At 44.7% G+C, this 13,070-nt stretch overlaps 1 protein-coding gene across 1 annotated transcript; it reads right to left on the bottom strand.

Moving 5' to 3' along the window:
* Window positions 1–168: 168 nt before the first annotated feature.
* On the bottom strand, window positions 169–11,693 carry LOC144088915 (myosin-1-like). The gene is made up of 38 exons (XM_077619659.1): window positions 11,493–11,693; window positions 11,282–11,425; window positions 11,050–11,206; window positions 10,922–10,949; window positions 10,734–10,848; window positions 10,565–10,657; window positions 10,317–10,380; window positions 10,059–10,157; window positions 9,877–9,980; window positions 9,440–9,578; window positions 9,261–9,379; window positions 9,046–9,195; window positions 8,735–8,905; window positions 8,258–8,591; window positions 8,139–8,209; window positions 7,945–8,032; window positions 7,762–7,879; window positions 7,532–7,655; window positions 7,334–7,470; window positions 6,922–7,177; window positions 6,603–6,845; window positions 6,343–6,519; window positions 6,122–6,267; window positions 5,851–5,941; window positions 5,368–5,757; window positions 5,180–5,306; window positions 4,928–5,046; window positions 4,594–4,790; window positions 4,133–4,316; window positions 3,886–4,051; window positions 3,676–3,800; window positions 3,266–3,574; window positions 2,937–3,140; window positions 1,511–1,636; window positions 1,256–1,426; window positions 1,080–1,184; window positions 921–1,016; window positions 169–832 (listed from the first exon to the last, which is right to left on the bottom strand). The coding sequence occupies exons 1-38, from the start codon at window positions 11,691–11,693 to the stop codon at window positions 689–691; spliced, it is 5,832 nt and encodes a 1,943-aa protein (XP_077475785.1). The 3' UTR covers window positions 169–688.
* Between the last annotated feature and the right edge of the window lie 1,377 nt (window positions 11,694–13,070).

Below are 13,070 nucleotides of genomic sequence, written 5' to 3'. Positions count from 1 at the left end.
GTAATTCCTCACACACCTTCACTTTGTTACTGAGACTGGCTTAGGAGTTCCACTTAAATATCCACCTAAAAACTTGTACTGGTTTTCATTCTCCAAGATGATACGTCATTTCATTTGGCCTAAATATCCACTGAAATTGGGGGTACAAAGAAGACCATTGCAAGTGGAGCAGTTTTCTTGTGAAGTTTTAATATAATTTCAAGACAAGCAGATCTGTTTTTGGCCATTATATCCAGATCTTTTGTTGTTACCACACTTTCAGAAGAATTTTTTGGGAGATAAACATCAGCAAAAATGGCTCAATCCTTTTGCGGCTCCAGTTTTTTTACCTAGGTCTACAATGTCTTGTGTGTCTTGTCTCTGTCTTGCAACCAAGAAATTTCCGGAATACGGGATGAAATTGAGTTATAATCTAATCTAAATTTTGGGATTTTGCTTTGGGCACAAAATAATAAAAACAGTTCAACATAAATTACATCACACAATTGCAAACCACTTCAAAATATGATAGTGTGCTGAATAATAATTATTACTGAAAGAATGCATCTGGTCTTGACTTGAGGAAAATTGTAAGAGACCATGTTCAACTTCACTCATAAACTAAAAAAATGTGGTTATGGTACAGTTATATTGGACTTGATGAAGATGACTTTTGTTTGTTTGATAAAGCAGAACATGGGTCAACCTTTTACTCCACTTTCCCAACAATGTCGCGGCTCTTGACTCTGAGTTTGTTGAGCTGCGACTCGGCAATATCGGCTCGTTCCTCGGCTGCCTCCAGCTCGTGCTGCACTTTCCGGAACTTGGCCTGGTGGACGCTTGTTTGTTCTTCCTAAAGTACAAATTTTTATTAACTACCAATTATGAAAAGCAAGTATTACAGTGGAAGTTTAGTTGGTGCGATTTTTACGAGGACTCACCGCCTCCTCGCTCTGCCGCTTGTACGTTTTAACTTTCAGCTGCAACTTATCGACCAGATCCTGAAGTCTGCTCACGTTCTTCTTCTCCTCCTCCCCCTAGAACAAAATTCTAAGGATTATTATTACCGTTCATTTTTTCTTCTTCTCGGCAGCCCAGACCTGAAAAGTCAGCTCTTTAATCTTGCGTTCGTATTTGCGGACTCCTTTCATGGCTTCGCTCCCACGTTTCTGCTCCGCCTCCAATTCCTTTTCCAACTCGCGAACCTAAAAAAAACAAAAAGTGTCATTCAAACTTGGACATTTGCTTTGATTGTGGACATGTTCCCTCTTCTCACCCGGGCTTCCATCTTCTGGAGCTCCTTCTTCCCGCCTTTCAAGGCAATGCTCTCTGCTTCGTCCAGACGTTGCTGCAGGTCCTTGACCGTTATCTCCAGGTTCTTCTTCATCCTCTCCAAGTGAGCACTGGTGTCCTGCTCCTTCTTGAGCTCCTCGGACATCATGGCGGCCTGTGTTACATGATAGGCAGCCATAAATCAAGTTCTTGCAGGTATGACTGAAAGACGGCTGTTTTTTTTTGTTTTGTTTATTACATCTGCAATGGCTTTCTTGGCCTTCTCGTCTGTGTTTATTGCCTCCTGCACCGCGTCGTCCATGTCTGACTGCAGTTGAGACAACTCGATCTCCATCTTTCTTTTAGAGTTCACCAGGCCTGCGTTCTGCAACAAAACAATGGAAAAACTTAGCATTAACAAGGATTTATCTCGTCTCGTCCACCATTACAGAGACAAACAGTACTTTTTTATTTATTTCCCTTCTGATCTCTTCCTCCATCACTTCAGCAAATGCAGTGATCAGGTCGTTTTGTATTTTGCCCGACTGAACACTTTATTAGTGGACAGGTGCTAATGAAAATCCGTGTTTTTCTCAGCAATGAGAAAAAGAAGTTCAACATCATTTCCTTTCTTTGGGGATGCAGCGCTTTCAAATGAGAGTTCCTGCTTGCCCAAAAAATGACGCAGTCTATCAAACTTTTTAAGATTTCCCTATTTTTCTTTACCTTTTCGTTGAGGTTCTCCGTTTCCCAGCACGCTTGCTCGTTGAATTGGAACTCCACTGGGGTTTCTCCAAAAGTTTTGGAGAGCAACATTGCTTCTAAGTGTCCGGCTGAGTTTTGGTGTCTCATTGCTGCTTTAGTTAAACAAGTCAAATTTGCAAATCCAGTTTTGCTCCAAACACCATGTCGATCGGTGGCAAATAACAAGCACTCCCAGCAATACAATTTGCAGTGTTCCTCGGAGCCCGTGAGCCAAGGGTAGCGCTCGTAGTTAGCGAACTGAAAGTGACGGACACACCCCTTTCCCGGCTGTATCAGGCTTGCTAGCTTCGGGGTTGGCCGCCCTTTCTTAATTATGTCCATTTTTTCTGGAAAAGTCCGTCTGGAAAATGGCTTTGTCCGCAAATCTGCAACCAAATCCATTTGTTTACCTTCGTCGGCCATCGTGGGTTGTGTTTGCGAGGTATGGCTGGCTCACTATGGCTTTGGCCCGCCTACTCTATCACTAGCCAATCATAGTTGGTAAAAGCGATGACGTATGCCCCACGCCGTCGAATTCTGATTGGTTAAAGCAACAGTCTTATCGACGTTTGTTTCATGCAGCAGAGCCTGCAGCCTGAGGCAGATTTCTGACCCTAGCAACAAATAATGGCTGAAATGTGATTGGTTAAATGCTTCAATATGAAAATACACATCTGGAAGCAGTGCAACCAGGGGGAAAGCAATAAAAGGAAGTTAACAGAGCATTTGGAATTATATTTGATTAGTATTGATGGACAAAATATAATATATGATTCCATCAGTCTGTGATTCAGATATTTCTTAGGACAGCAGAGAAGGCCTTGAAGGCCCTGACCGCACACCACTGAATTTGAGTATTCTTTGAGATGTTTATCAAGGAATGGTCCAGTCCCAAGTAAACGCTCTACTAGTCAGATAAGGTCAAGGTCTTCTTCTCTCACCTGTGAATGCAGCAGCTGAGTCCGCTCGCTAACGTCCCTCAGTTCCTGCTCGGCCAGCTTCCGACTCCGTTCAGCCTGTTCAAGAAGCGCCTTGACCTCCTCCGTCTCGGCCATCATCAGGTCATTACGCCGGTCTGCGATGGCCAGTTGGTCCTTGGTCTCCTCGAGGCTATGGAGCGCCTCGTCCAGTAGCACTTGCGTCTCCTTAGGCACAAACAACAGTCTCTGTTATCTTAAGACGTGGGCTGCATTTAAAAGTTGCGAGTGCAATGGCAGGACTGTTGAAACTCAAATGAAGTTGCTCCCGTGAGCAAAACCAGAATGCAAACCTTCAACTGGCTTTGAAGGTTTCTCATTTGCTTCGTGGCCTCCGAGGCTTGACGGTTGGCGTAGCCTAGTTGGATCTCCATCTCGTTAATGTCCCCCTCCATCTTTTTCTTCAGACGGACGGCGTCATTGCGGCTGCGCGTTTCAGCTTCTAGTGCGTTCTGCAGGTTGTCCACAGTTCTCTGATGGTTCTTCTTTAGCAGGTCCATCTCTTCGTCTTTCTCTAACATTTTCCTGTCAACCTCTGATTTGATCTGGTTCAGTTCCAGTTGCAGGTGAAGGATTTTGGCCTCCTCGTGTTCCAGAGATGACTAGGGGGAGAAGAAATGTGGCAAACTACTAGCCACCATGTACTTGTACCTTAATGACTCTTGAGTCTTTGTTTGAAGGATGCGATTGTGTCCCCACAAACCTCAACCTCTTCCAGTGCCATCTGAGAGTCTTTTTTCTCCTGCTCAGCATGCTTTGCAACGTTTTCCAGCTCACGGATTATTTTAGCTGACTGTCCAATGTTCTCGCTGATTTCGGTGTTCTCCTCTGAGCGATAGAGTAAGAGTAAACGTCAACATCTCTCCACGACACAAGAACATTGGATTATTGTATGGTTGTGTGATACGCTTACGCTGAAGGTTTTTATTTTCTTTCTTCACGCTCTCCAGGTGTTCCAGTGCTTCCTCATAGGTGTTCTTTAATTTGAAGAGTTCGGTACTCAGACTTCTGGATTCTCTCTGGGACACCTCGAGGTCCGACTGACACTCGTCATACTTCTGCTTCCATTCAGACAGGACCTACAATATTATGAATGAACAACAAAAGATGGAATGATTCTAGTTTAGTTGAGAAAGGTTTCACTTTGGAAGGTCTGTTACCTTGTCAAAGTTCATCTGTTTCTTATCCAGAGTCGCATTGGCTGCATTTGCCCTGTCCAACTCCGCCATGAGGTCTTCCACTTCAACCTGCAGCCTCTGCTTGCTTTTCTCCAAAGAGGAATTTTTGACATTTGCTGTCTCTGTTGACTCCTCTGATTCTTGCAGCCGCTGTACAAGCCTCTTCCTGTGGATCACACCGTAATATTTCAAGAAAAAAAACATTGTTATAACCTTCCATTTATCTCCATCTTCATATCTGGGGTCAGCAGAGAGGCATAATGACGGCCACCAAGCAAAAACCTTTGACAAAAAAGCCTCAGCAATTCCCACAAAACTTGTTCCCTTAATTTTCTCAACAGACTTCTTGACAAAAGCGTTGCCCAAACCTCAGCGCAAATTAATCCAACTTCTGTCTGGCGAGGCTGTATGTAAGATGAAAAAAAAAAAAACCTGGTCCTCACTTGGCTTCCTCTAGTTCTTCAGTGCGCCGAATGGCATCCGTTTCGTATTTGCTTCTCCACTGGGCCACGTCGCTATTGGCCTTTGAGAGATAGCGCTGCAGCTCGGCTTTGGCCTCCTGCTCCTCCTCATATTGTTCCCTCAGAAGCTCACAGTCATGACGGAATGATTGACAACTGTGCGCCAGGGAGTTTTTGGCCTGAAATGACCAAACGCGCATTGATTAAGGTGCTGCTGTAAAGCATGAATAACTAGATGTTGTTTCGAGGCATTTTATTATGGAGTTCTAGTACAAAGATCCCTATAGCATATCACAGAACACCACGTGGGACAGACCTTAACTTCTTCATCGAGAAGCCTCTTGAGTTCTTGGATCTGTTGACTGCCTGCAGCTTTGCTTCTGCTCATTTTGTTCAGCGCCGCCTCTTTCTCCTCCAGCAGCCGAGAAAGTTCACCTAGAATAAAAATAAAGCATAATCCTGAACGGAGACGGCTTTAACCTGTGGTAGGCAGTAACTTAGTGCATTTGGTTAGGGTGAAACTCATTTTTGCGTTTTTTTAATTTGGCAACCTGTGCTACAAACTGACCATTCTCCGTCTGTAGTCGTGCATTGAGAGCGGTGGAGTCACTGAGTGCTCTGTGGGCTTCGTCCATTTTGGTCTTGTACTCGCTGGTTTGCTCTTCTAGGTTGCGGCAGTTCCTCTCCAAGTTGGACTGCAAGGTGAAACTTTAAGAGCAACATCTAACGCAGGAAACAACAATCGCTGTCTCTCACCTTGCTCTTCACAACATTTGCCGCATGGCCCGCTATGTCGTCCATCTCCATTTTAAGTTCGTTTTTGTCTTTCTCCAGCCTTTGCTTGATTCTCTGCAGATTGTCAATCTGCTCTCCGAGTTCTGCGACGGTGTCGGCATGCTTCTTGCGCAGAGCCGCAGTGATGGCTTCATGCTGGAGGGTGGCCTCCTCCAGGTCACGTCGCAGCCTTTGGAAGTCGGCTTCGCGTTTCTTGTTCATCTCCACCTGAGCGTTGGTGGCTCCTCCGGCCTCCTCTAGCCTCTCTCTGATCTCCTCCAGCTCCCTGTTGAGGTCCAACTTCTGCTTCTCCACTTTTGCCCTGTTGGAACGGTCCGATTCAGTTTGTTCTTCCAGTTCTTCCAGGCGAGCCTGCAGAAAGCATGTGTGCCGATCGTATAATGAAATGATGAAAACTGTAAAAATATGACCAACATTTGTTAGTAGTGCTGTCTAGAAGCAAACCTGAAGTTCTTTTATGTGCTTTTGCAGCTGAGTGGCAAGGGCTTGCTCGGCCTCTACTTTGTGCTGCAGGTTGCTGATTTCCATATCTTTCCTGAAAAATCCAGCAATTTTTTTGTTTTTCTATGCTTGCAGATGATTGTTAGCTTCCATTCAAAATTCTTTTTGCAATGAATTCTATATATGATGATCTCTTGAAAAGAATATAGCATGTTCCTAAAAGGTTGACATCTACAATGTACTGTGTACTCCATTTTTTTTTTAGATGCTGTACTTATTAAGTCTGTCTTCCGCTTGCTGCCTCTCATTCTCCAAATCCATCACGGTCTCCTGACTCAGCTTGAGGTCTCCATCCAGTTTTCGTCTGGATCTCTCCAAGTCAGCACGGACTTTCTTCTCCTGATCCAGTGAGCACTCCAGCTGATGGAGACAAACCAGACTGCACCTCACCTTACCCTAACGAGGTTCCGACAAAGAGAACTTGTTCAAACCTACATCGTCGACCTGTTGCTCCAACTTAACCCTCGTCTTCATCAAAACGTTGACTTTATCTTCTTCGGCCTGGAGGTCATCACGCATCTGCTCGTGATTCTCCTGCAACGCTTTGTACTCTTTGGAAGACCTCATTAGTTTCTCCTCCAGGGTGGTTAGCTCCTCTATCAAGTTCTTGATCTATACAGTAGAAATTATTATAGAATTATGCATAAGATTTGTTTTTAGTGGTGTTTTCCAGGTTAATTAAGGTTATTGCGAACCTTGTTTTCATTGGCATGTTTCTCCTTTTCGATTTTGGCAATGATCAGCTCAAGGTCATCGATGTCCCGTTTGAGTTCAGAAGTTTCATCCTCCAGCTTTCGCCTCTTTGCTGTAACGTCCGCATTGATTTCCTCTTCCTCTTCTAGCCGCTCAGAGAATTCCTTGACTTTGGCCTCCAGGTGAATTTTACTTTTGATCAGACCTTCACAACGCTCCTCAGCATCGCACAGGTTCTCTCGTTCCTGCAGTGCGGGATTTGGTTGGAATTGATGCGTCAGCTGTCACAAAATTCATGAATTTGCCCAATTGTTGACATACTGCTTGGATTTGAAGGTTAAGGTCGTTCTTCTCCTGGATAAGCCCTACGGTCTTCTCCTCCAGTTCCTTTCTGCGAGCCTCGGACTTGATCAGCTCTTCCTTCAGCCGCGACACCTCAGCTCTCACGCTCTGGATCTCCTTCTCGGCCTCGGCACATCGCAGAAGAGGCTTGATCTTGAAAAAGAGCCTCATCCAAGGCCAGTTCTTTACATTCATGAAGGAGCGAATGTTGTACTGGATGATGAAAACGGATTCTCTGGAAAGTTGAGACAACTTTTTTAGCAGCAAATAAGGAAAACTGGAACCGTTTTCAGCAAGCCTTATAGTTTGTGGCACATTTCATTTGAAGCCACATGAACATCTTGACAGGATTAGATTTTTCTGTTATTGCTTTTGGTTAAATGGGCGTTACCTTTTTTTAGCCATTTCCTTCAGCATCAACCTGGTGACGTAACCTCTAGCTACAGCTTGAATGCGAGTCATCAGCACCGCCAAACGTTCATCGCGCATCTCTTCGAGAAGACCCAAAAGGCCTGCTTTGAAGAAGACCTGTGGCGAAGTGAAAACATCACCCTGACAACGAGCTCGAGCGGGGATTTTGGACACATACCTTTGTGTATCCAAATCTATACTGGGCGTGATCAACATCGATGGAGGACAGAAGTTTCTCTGATGCCTTTTTACTGTCCATGAACTGGCCTTCAGGGATGGCGCTGGTATTCAAAATCCTGTACCTGCAACATATTTACGGTTAATTTGATAGATTTACGGCCAAATCCATGAAAAAGACGATTCAAAAACTGTAGGGAGTTATTTTTATGGTCACAACAGATGAGCTACCTCTGTCTGAAGTCTCCATAAAGAATCCGGCTAGGGAATCCCTTCCGACAGATCCTGATTCCTTCTAGTACGCCGTTGCAGCGAAGTTGATGCAGAACCAGATGGTGATCCATCACCCCTATTTAAGACAAACCAAGCATCATCTAGCATGCACAAGAACTTTGACTGTTGCATTTTCCTTACCTGGAGTCTTGGTCTCATTGGGGATGATGCACCTCACAAAGTGCGGGTGGGTGGACTTGAGGTTCGCCATCAGCTTGTTGAGGTTTTCCTGGAGGATGTCAACAATGAAGAAAATGACAAGTAGGTCAAGAAATCTAGACTTTAATGGTCAATAATTTCTAGTCTTAAATGCTGCTTTCACCCAATCTTTTTACCCTGAAAAGTGCAGAGACCGTCTGGAAAGATGAACCTTTTTTCTTGGAGCTTTTCTTGCTTCCGTCAGCTACTATGTCGAACAGATATGTGATGAGTCACAACGTTTTGTTGTCGGAACATTTCTGCGTTTCGCCTGTAGAGAACTGACCGTCTGCTGAGGCGTACGTGGCAAAGAGGTGGGAGAGCAGCTTGACCGAGGCTTTTTGGTAGAGCTGCACCACCGTGTCGTTAAGCGGGTCTTTGTTCTTCTCCAGCCAGCCACTTAGGTTGTAGTCCACGGTGCCGGCATAATGCATCAGAGAAAAGTGAGCCTCGGACTTTCCTTTGGAAGGTTTGGGTTTCTGGAAGATGCTGTTGCTCTGGTGTTGGTCGTAAAGTTTGTTCTTAAAGGACATGTCGGTGGCCTTTGGGAACATGCACTCCTCCTCCAGAATGGAGAAGATGCCCATTGGCTGCATGACGGAAAGTTGATGAGATTAGTACAGTATCAAAGTTCTAGAGATATCATAACGCTGGCTCTACAAAGTCATCTTAAACATTTATTCCGTATCAGCAACAGTTTGCCTCAAAGAAAATGCAAAATCACGTGACCCACCTTCTCAATAAGTTCGATGCAAGCCGCTAGGTCCATACCAAAGTCGATGAACTCCCATTGAATGCCTTCCTTCTTGTACTCCTCTTGTTCCAGGACAAACATGTGGTGGTTGAAGAATTGCTGAAGCTTCTCATTGGTGAAGTTGATGCACAACTGCTCCAGACTGTTCATCTGAGTTCAGGAGAATTGAACAGTTGGGAATGTTAGCAACAGTAGGCAGGTCCTTGGGCAAGATAACAAAGCCTCAAAAGTCTCAAAATAGACACTGCTTGATTTATCAACAATATCAATTGTCACATTTGTTGCCTTACCTCAAAAATTTCAAACCCCGCAATATCCAAGACCCCAATAAAGTGTTGCCTGGGAAGTCTGGTGTCGAGTATCTTGTTGATTCTAGTAACCATCCACAGGAAGAGCTTCTCGTACACAGCCTTGGACAAGGCACCCATTGCGTTGTTCACCTGAGAACCAAAACAGTACATCAATCTATAACTGTGGTTTGATACAGGGAAGGAGAGGAATTTACCTGCTGTGGTGTCTGGCCTTTGGTGACGTACTCATTGCCAACCTTCACTCGAGGGTTGCACAGCGCCTTAAGCAGGTCGGCCGAATTGAGTCCCATGAGGTAGGACACTTTGTCGGCCACTGTGGGGTGATAAATGTTGTCATTTTGTGTTCTTTTGGGGGAGTAACTGTATTCTTTACCCTCAGTGCCGTCAGGTTCTGCTTGTTCTTCGCGCTGCTTCTGCTTGAATTTCATGTTCCCAATGTGCATCACAGCCCCGGTTAGCTTATAGATGCCAATCTTCTCCTCCGCGTTGAAACCAAGAATGTCAATAGCGCTCTAGGGCAAACGACATCAAATTTAGGGCCAAGACCTTCGTGTTAGTGAACGAAATTTGTCCGAGGACCCTTCCCAATCATTTTGTAAGCTAATACAACAAGTACCGATAGCAGGTGTTCTATCAAGTCAATACCGACCTTATTTCAAGGTGTGTCAAGTCCTAACAGTTAATGCAACACTGAGGCAGGAAAAGGTCTTAGTTTGCAATTCCTTGAAATGATGTTGAATGCAATTTGAGGTGGAATAGATGGATGGATGGATAAATAATGCTTCATAATAAATAGTGTTGACAACTGACATCTGTGGCCATGAGCTCCTCCGCATCGTTGATGCTCTGCACACTGATTTCGCCCTGGCTGATGAAAGGATAGTCGAAAGGATTGGACGTGATGAGCATCATGTCTGAGAGTGGAACGAGAACCGGCGAAAGTTTCATTATCTTCACGCTCTCGCAGCTCATGGACATGAGTGAGTTCTTACCGATGAGATCGGGCTTCTTGTTGGACATGATCTGGTAGAAGATATGGTAGCTCCTCTCGGCCGGCAGCTGGAAGGTCACACGGGATTTCTCAAGCAGATCTCAATTGGAGGTAAACAGAGAACAATCTCACTTGGTGACTGCATGCCTGTTCCACTCTCGGTTTTAATGTTGACGCCATGGACGACGATTTTTCGCATTATACCTCGAAACGTATTGCGAAACGTATTCCGGTTAAAGGACACCGAAAGCAAACATACATGTTTCGATATCAGCTGATGCCAACTTGCCCTTGGTCCCAAAGTGGATGCGGATAAATTTGCCCTGCAAATTCAGTTAAAATGGCAATTTAGTTCATGTTCTGGAGACTACATGCTTTCTCAGAACTAATTCAGATTAAAACTCGGTGAATGTGAAATTCCTATTCAAAGTCAAATATTACAGATAAGCATAGAGTGGATTAAACAAACTTGGTCATCATTAGCGTAACATTCATGTCTGGACTCACAAATCGTGACGAGTTGTCATTCCTCACAGTCTTGGCGTTCCCAAAAGCTTCCAGAAGAGGGTTGGCTTGGATAATTTGATCTTCCAGCGTTCCCTGAAGGTGAGGACATATTCAAACATATTCTTTATTATGCTCATCTCCGTTTGTAAACTAGTTGAAGGCACTCAACCTGCGCTTTTTCAGGAATTGGCTCCTTCTTGCTGGAGTCCCCCACCGACACGATGGTCGCAAAGTACTGGATCACACGCTTGGTGTTGACCGTCTTGCCAGCGCCGGATTCCCCGCTTCCGCAGTCAGGATGGGAAAATGTGTAAGTGGCACAATTTCAGAGGTAAAGACTAACTAGATAGAACTTACGTGATGAGGATGCACTGGTTCTCTCGATCTGTAAAACGCAAGGACACAAGGAAGTCACGGATTAAGACAGACCACAGACCAGATGCACCTTTTTTCTAGCAAGAGAGATGTATTATTTTGGCCTTCACCTGTCAGCATGTACTGGTATGCATTGTCGGAGATGGAAAAGATGTGCGGAGGGGCTTCCTGACGCTTCCTTCCCCGATACGCTGCCACTACTTGGGGGTTGTAGACGGGCAGCCACTTGTACGGGTTGACGGTCACACAGAAAAGACCAGAGTAGGTCTGGCGAAGAGCCAATGAAACGATAGATTATCAGGGCTCGGACGGAACTGGCATTTTCATTCCGTTTAGTCTCACATAAATCATCCAGGCGGCGTAGCGCTCCTTGAGGTTGAATAGCACAGCCGGCTCGTGGAGGTGCGTCAATAGAGCCATGTCCTCGATCTTGTCAAACTTTGGCGGGTTCATAGGTCGGAGGTCATCCTGGTGCACTGTCGACACCTAAAAGGCACGCCGCAATGTTTCTCCATCACGCCAGTTGACTCCTCCCCTCGTGGTCCGGTCTCACCTTGCCACCGTCGGTTTCCACGGTAACGTTACTGCCGTCGTGGCTCCTGATCTTGCCCTTGACGTACTCGTGTTTGGGGTCGGGTACGAAGACTGCCACCTTGGCATCAAACGGCACGTTCTGCGCCGCGATTCGCTCCCGCTCCGTTTTGCGCAGGTAAGGGGTGGCCTCCCCGAAAATTTCCATCTCCGCGTCGCTCATTTTTGCCTGCGTGTAGCGTCAATTGGAAAATTTGACTCGTGAGCAGCTATTAAGGTATCGTTTTCAAACGAACCTGCTTCGTACCATCATAATGGCTAACTTGAGAATACACTGTGTTGAGGAAGAATATAAATCAAATACTCCCAGATGCTGTGCTATCAAAACAAGCCTAAAAGTACCCTAAAAGTACCCTAAAATTTCCTTCATAGACATATAAATATTGTGCACACTAATACTTCCTGAGAATAAACATGCATTCTATTAAATCTACTGAAATACTCTGTAAAAGTATTCCAAATGTGATCAAATCCTCCCAAAAATGTTCTAAGTTGCTGTAAACCTAATGAAATTAAATCATATAATGTATTGAAACCCAAGAGTCATGTAAATATATCTTTAAATCCACTAAAATACTGCATTTATCGGGTACACCTTGTACATGTCAGTCGCAGTACCAAAATACTCCCATAAAGTAATTTAAATCAATGAATGAGATGTACTCCAAGTTATCCGAATACTCTGTAAATATGAATACAATAACATATAAACTATACTTATATATGATCCCAAACCATTACTTTTACAATTATTTTGAGAAAGTTTGGATTGAACTCGAGGTTTTTTAGCGTCCAATAGAGGGCACAGAAGGGGAAAATAATGCATTTTGTGTCCATTCGATATCAATTCTGTACGATGCGATATTTGCCATTATTATATTTTTCGATTGGCACAGCACATGTGATAGTCCCCCAAACAATGTCATCGTACTCACGTTATCCAAAGCCGAGGTTGGGACGTCACAGATGTCGTTAGCGCAACAGACGGCGGACTGCTTTTATACAGCTAGTGGCCACTTCTTCTACTATATTTGGGGGCCAACTATGTGACTTTTTGCTATGTTTAGCCGCCGTGTGTCACTTTTAAACACTTTAACCCTGTGTTCCTTGCATTAAAAAGAAATGAACACTCCAGGGCCCTGGCTTACGGGCCTCATTTGGGGGGGATCACATGAGATTAGGACGTTGTTTGGGGCGTCATTGTGGTGGGCCAGACAGAGAGGCAGGCGCTTCTTCACAAATTGCTCATGGCGTTGGCTTCTGATTGGCCTAAGCCTCCCGAAGACCACAGTCTGGACATGCGACCAATCGGCGACCGCTCGTCGCATCTTATTATTAGCATCTGGGCAGGGGGCCCTCGATTTTGCGAGCCAAAGATCCTAACTCAATTTAAGGCAAATACGTTGATCCCATTAAAATTCATTTGAATTCTGTTAAGGAATTCTGCCACACCTCTAAAAACAACTTTTGTTTAAAAAAAGAGACAAATAATACAAAGTTAACACTGTTTTCCTCCATATTCATGATTTCTTTTCAATAT

The sequence above is a fragment of the Stigmatopora argus genome, chromosome 14 (assembly GCF_051989625.1).
Source record: "Stigmatopora argus isolate UIUO_Sarg chromosome 14, RoL_Sarg_1.0, whole genome shotgun sequence".
NCBI lineage: Eukaryota > Metazoa > Chordata > Actinopteri > Syngnathiformes > Syngnathidae > Stigmatopora > Stigmatopora argus.
This window is presented reverse-complemented; position numbering and strand designations above follow the sequence as displayed.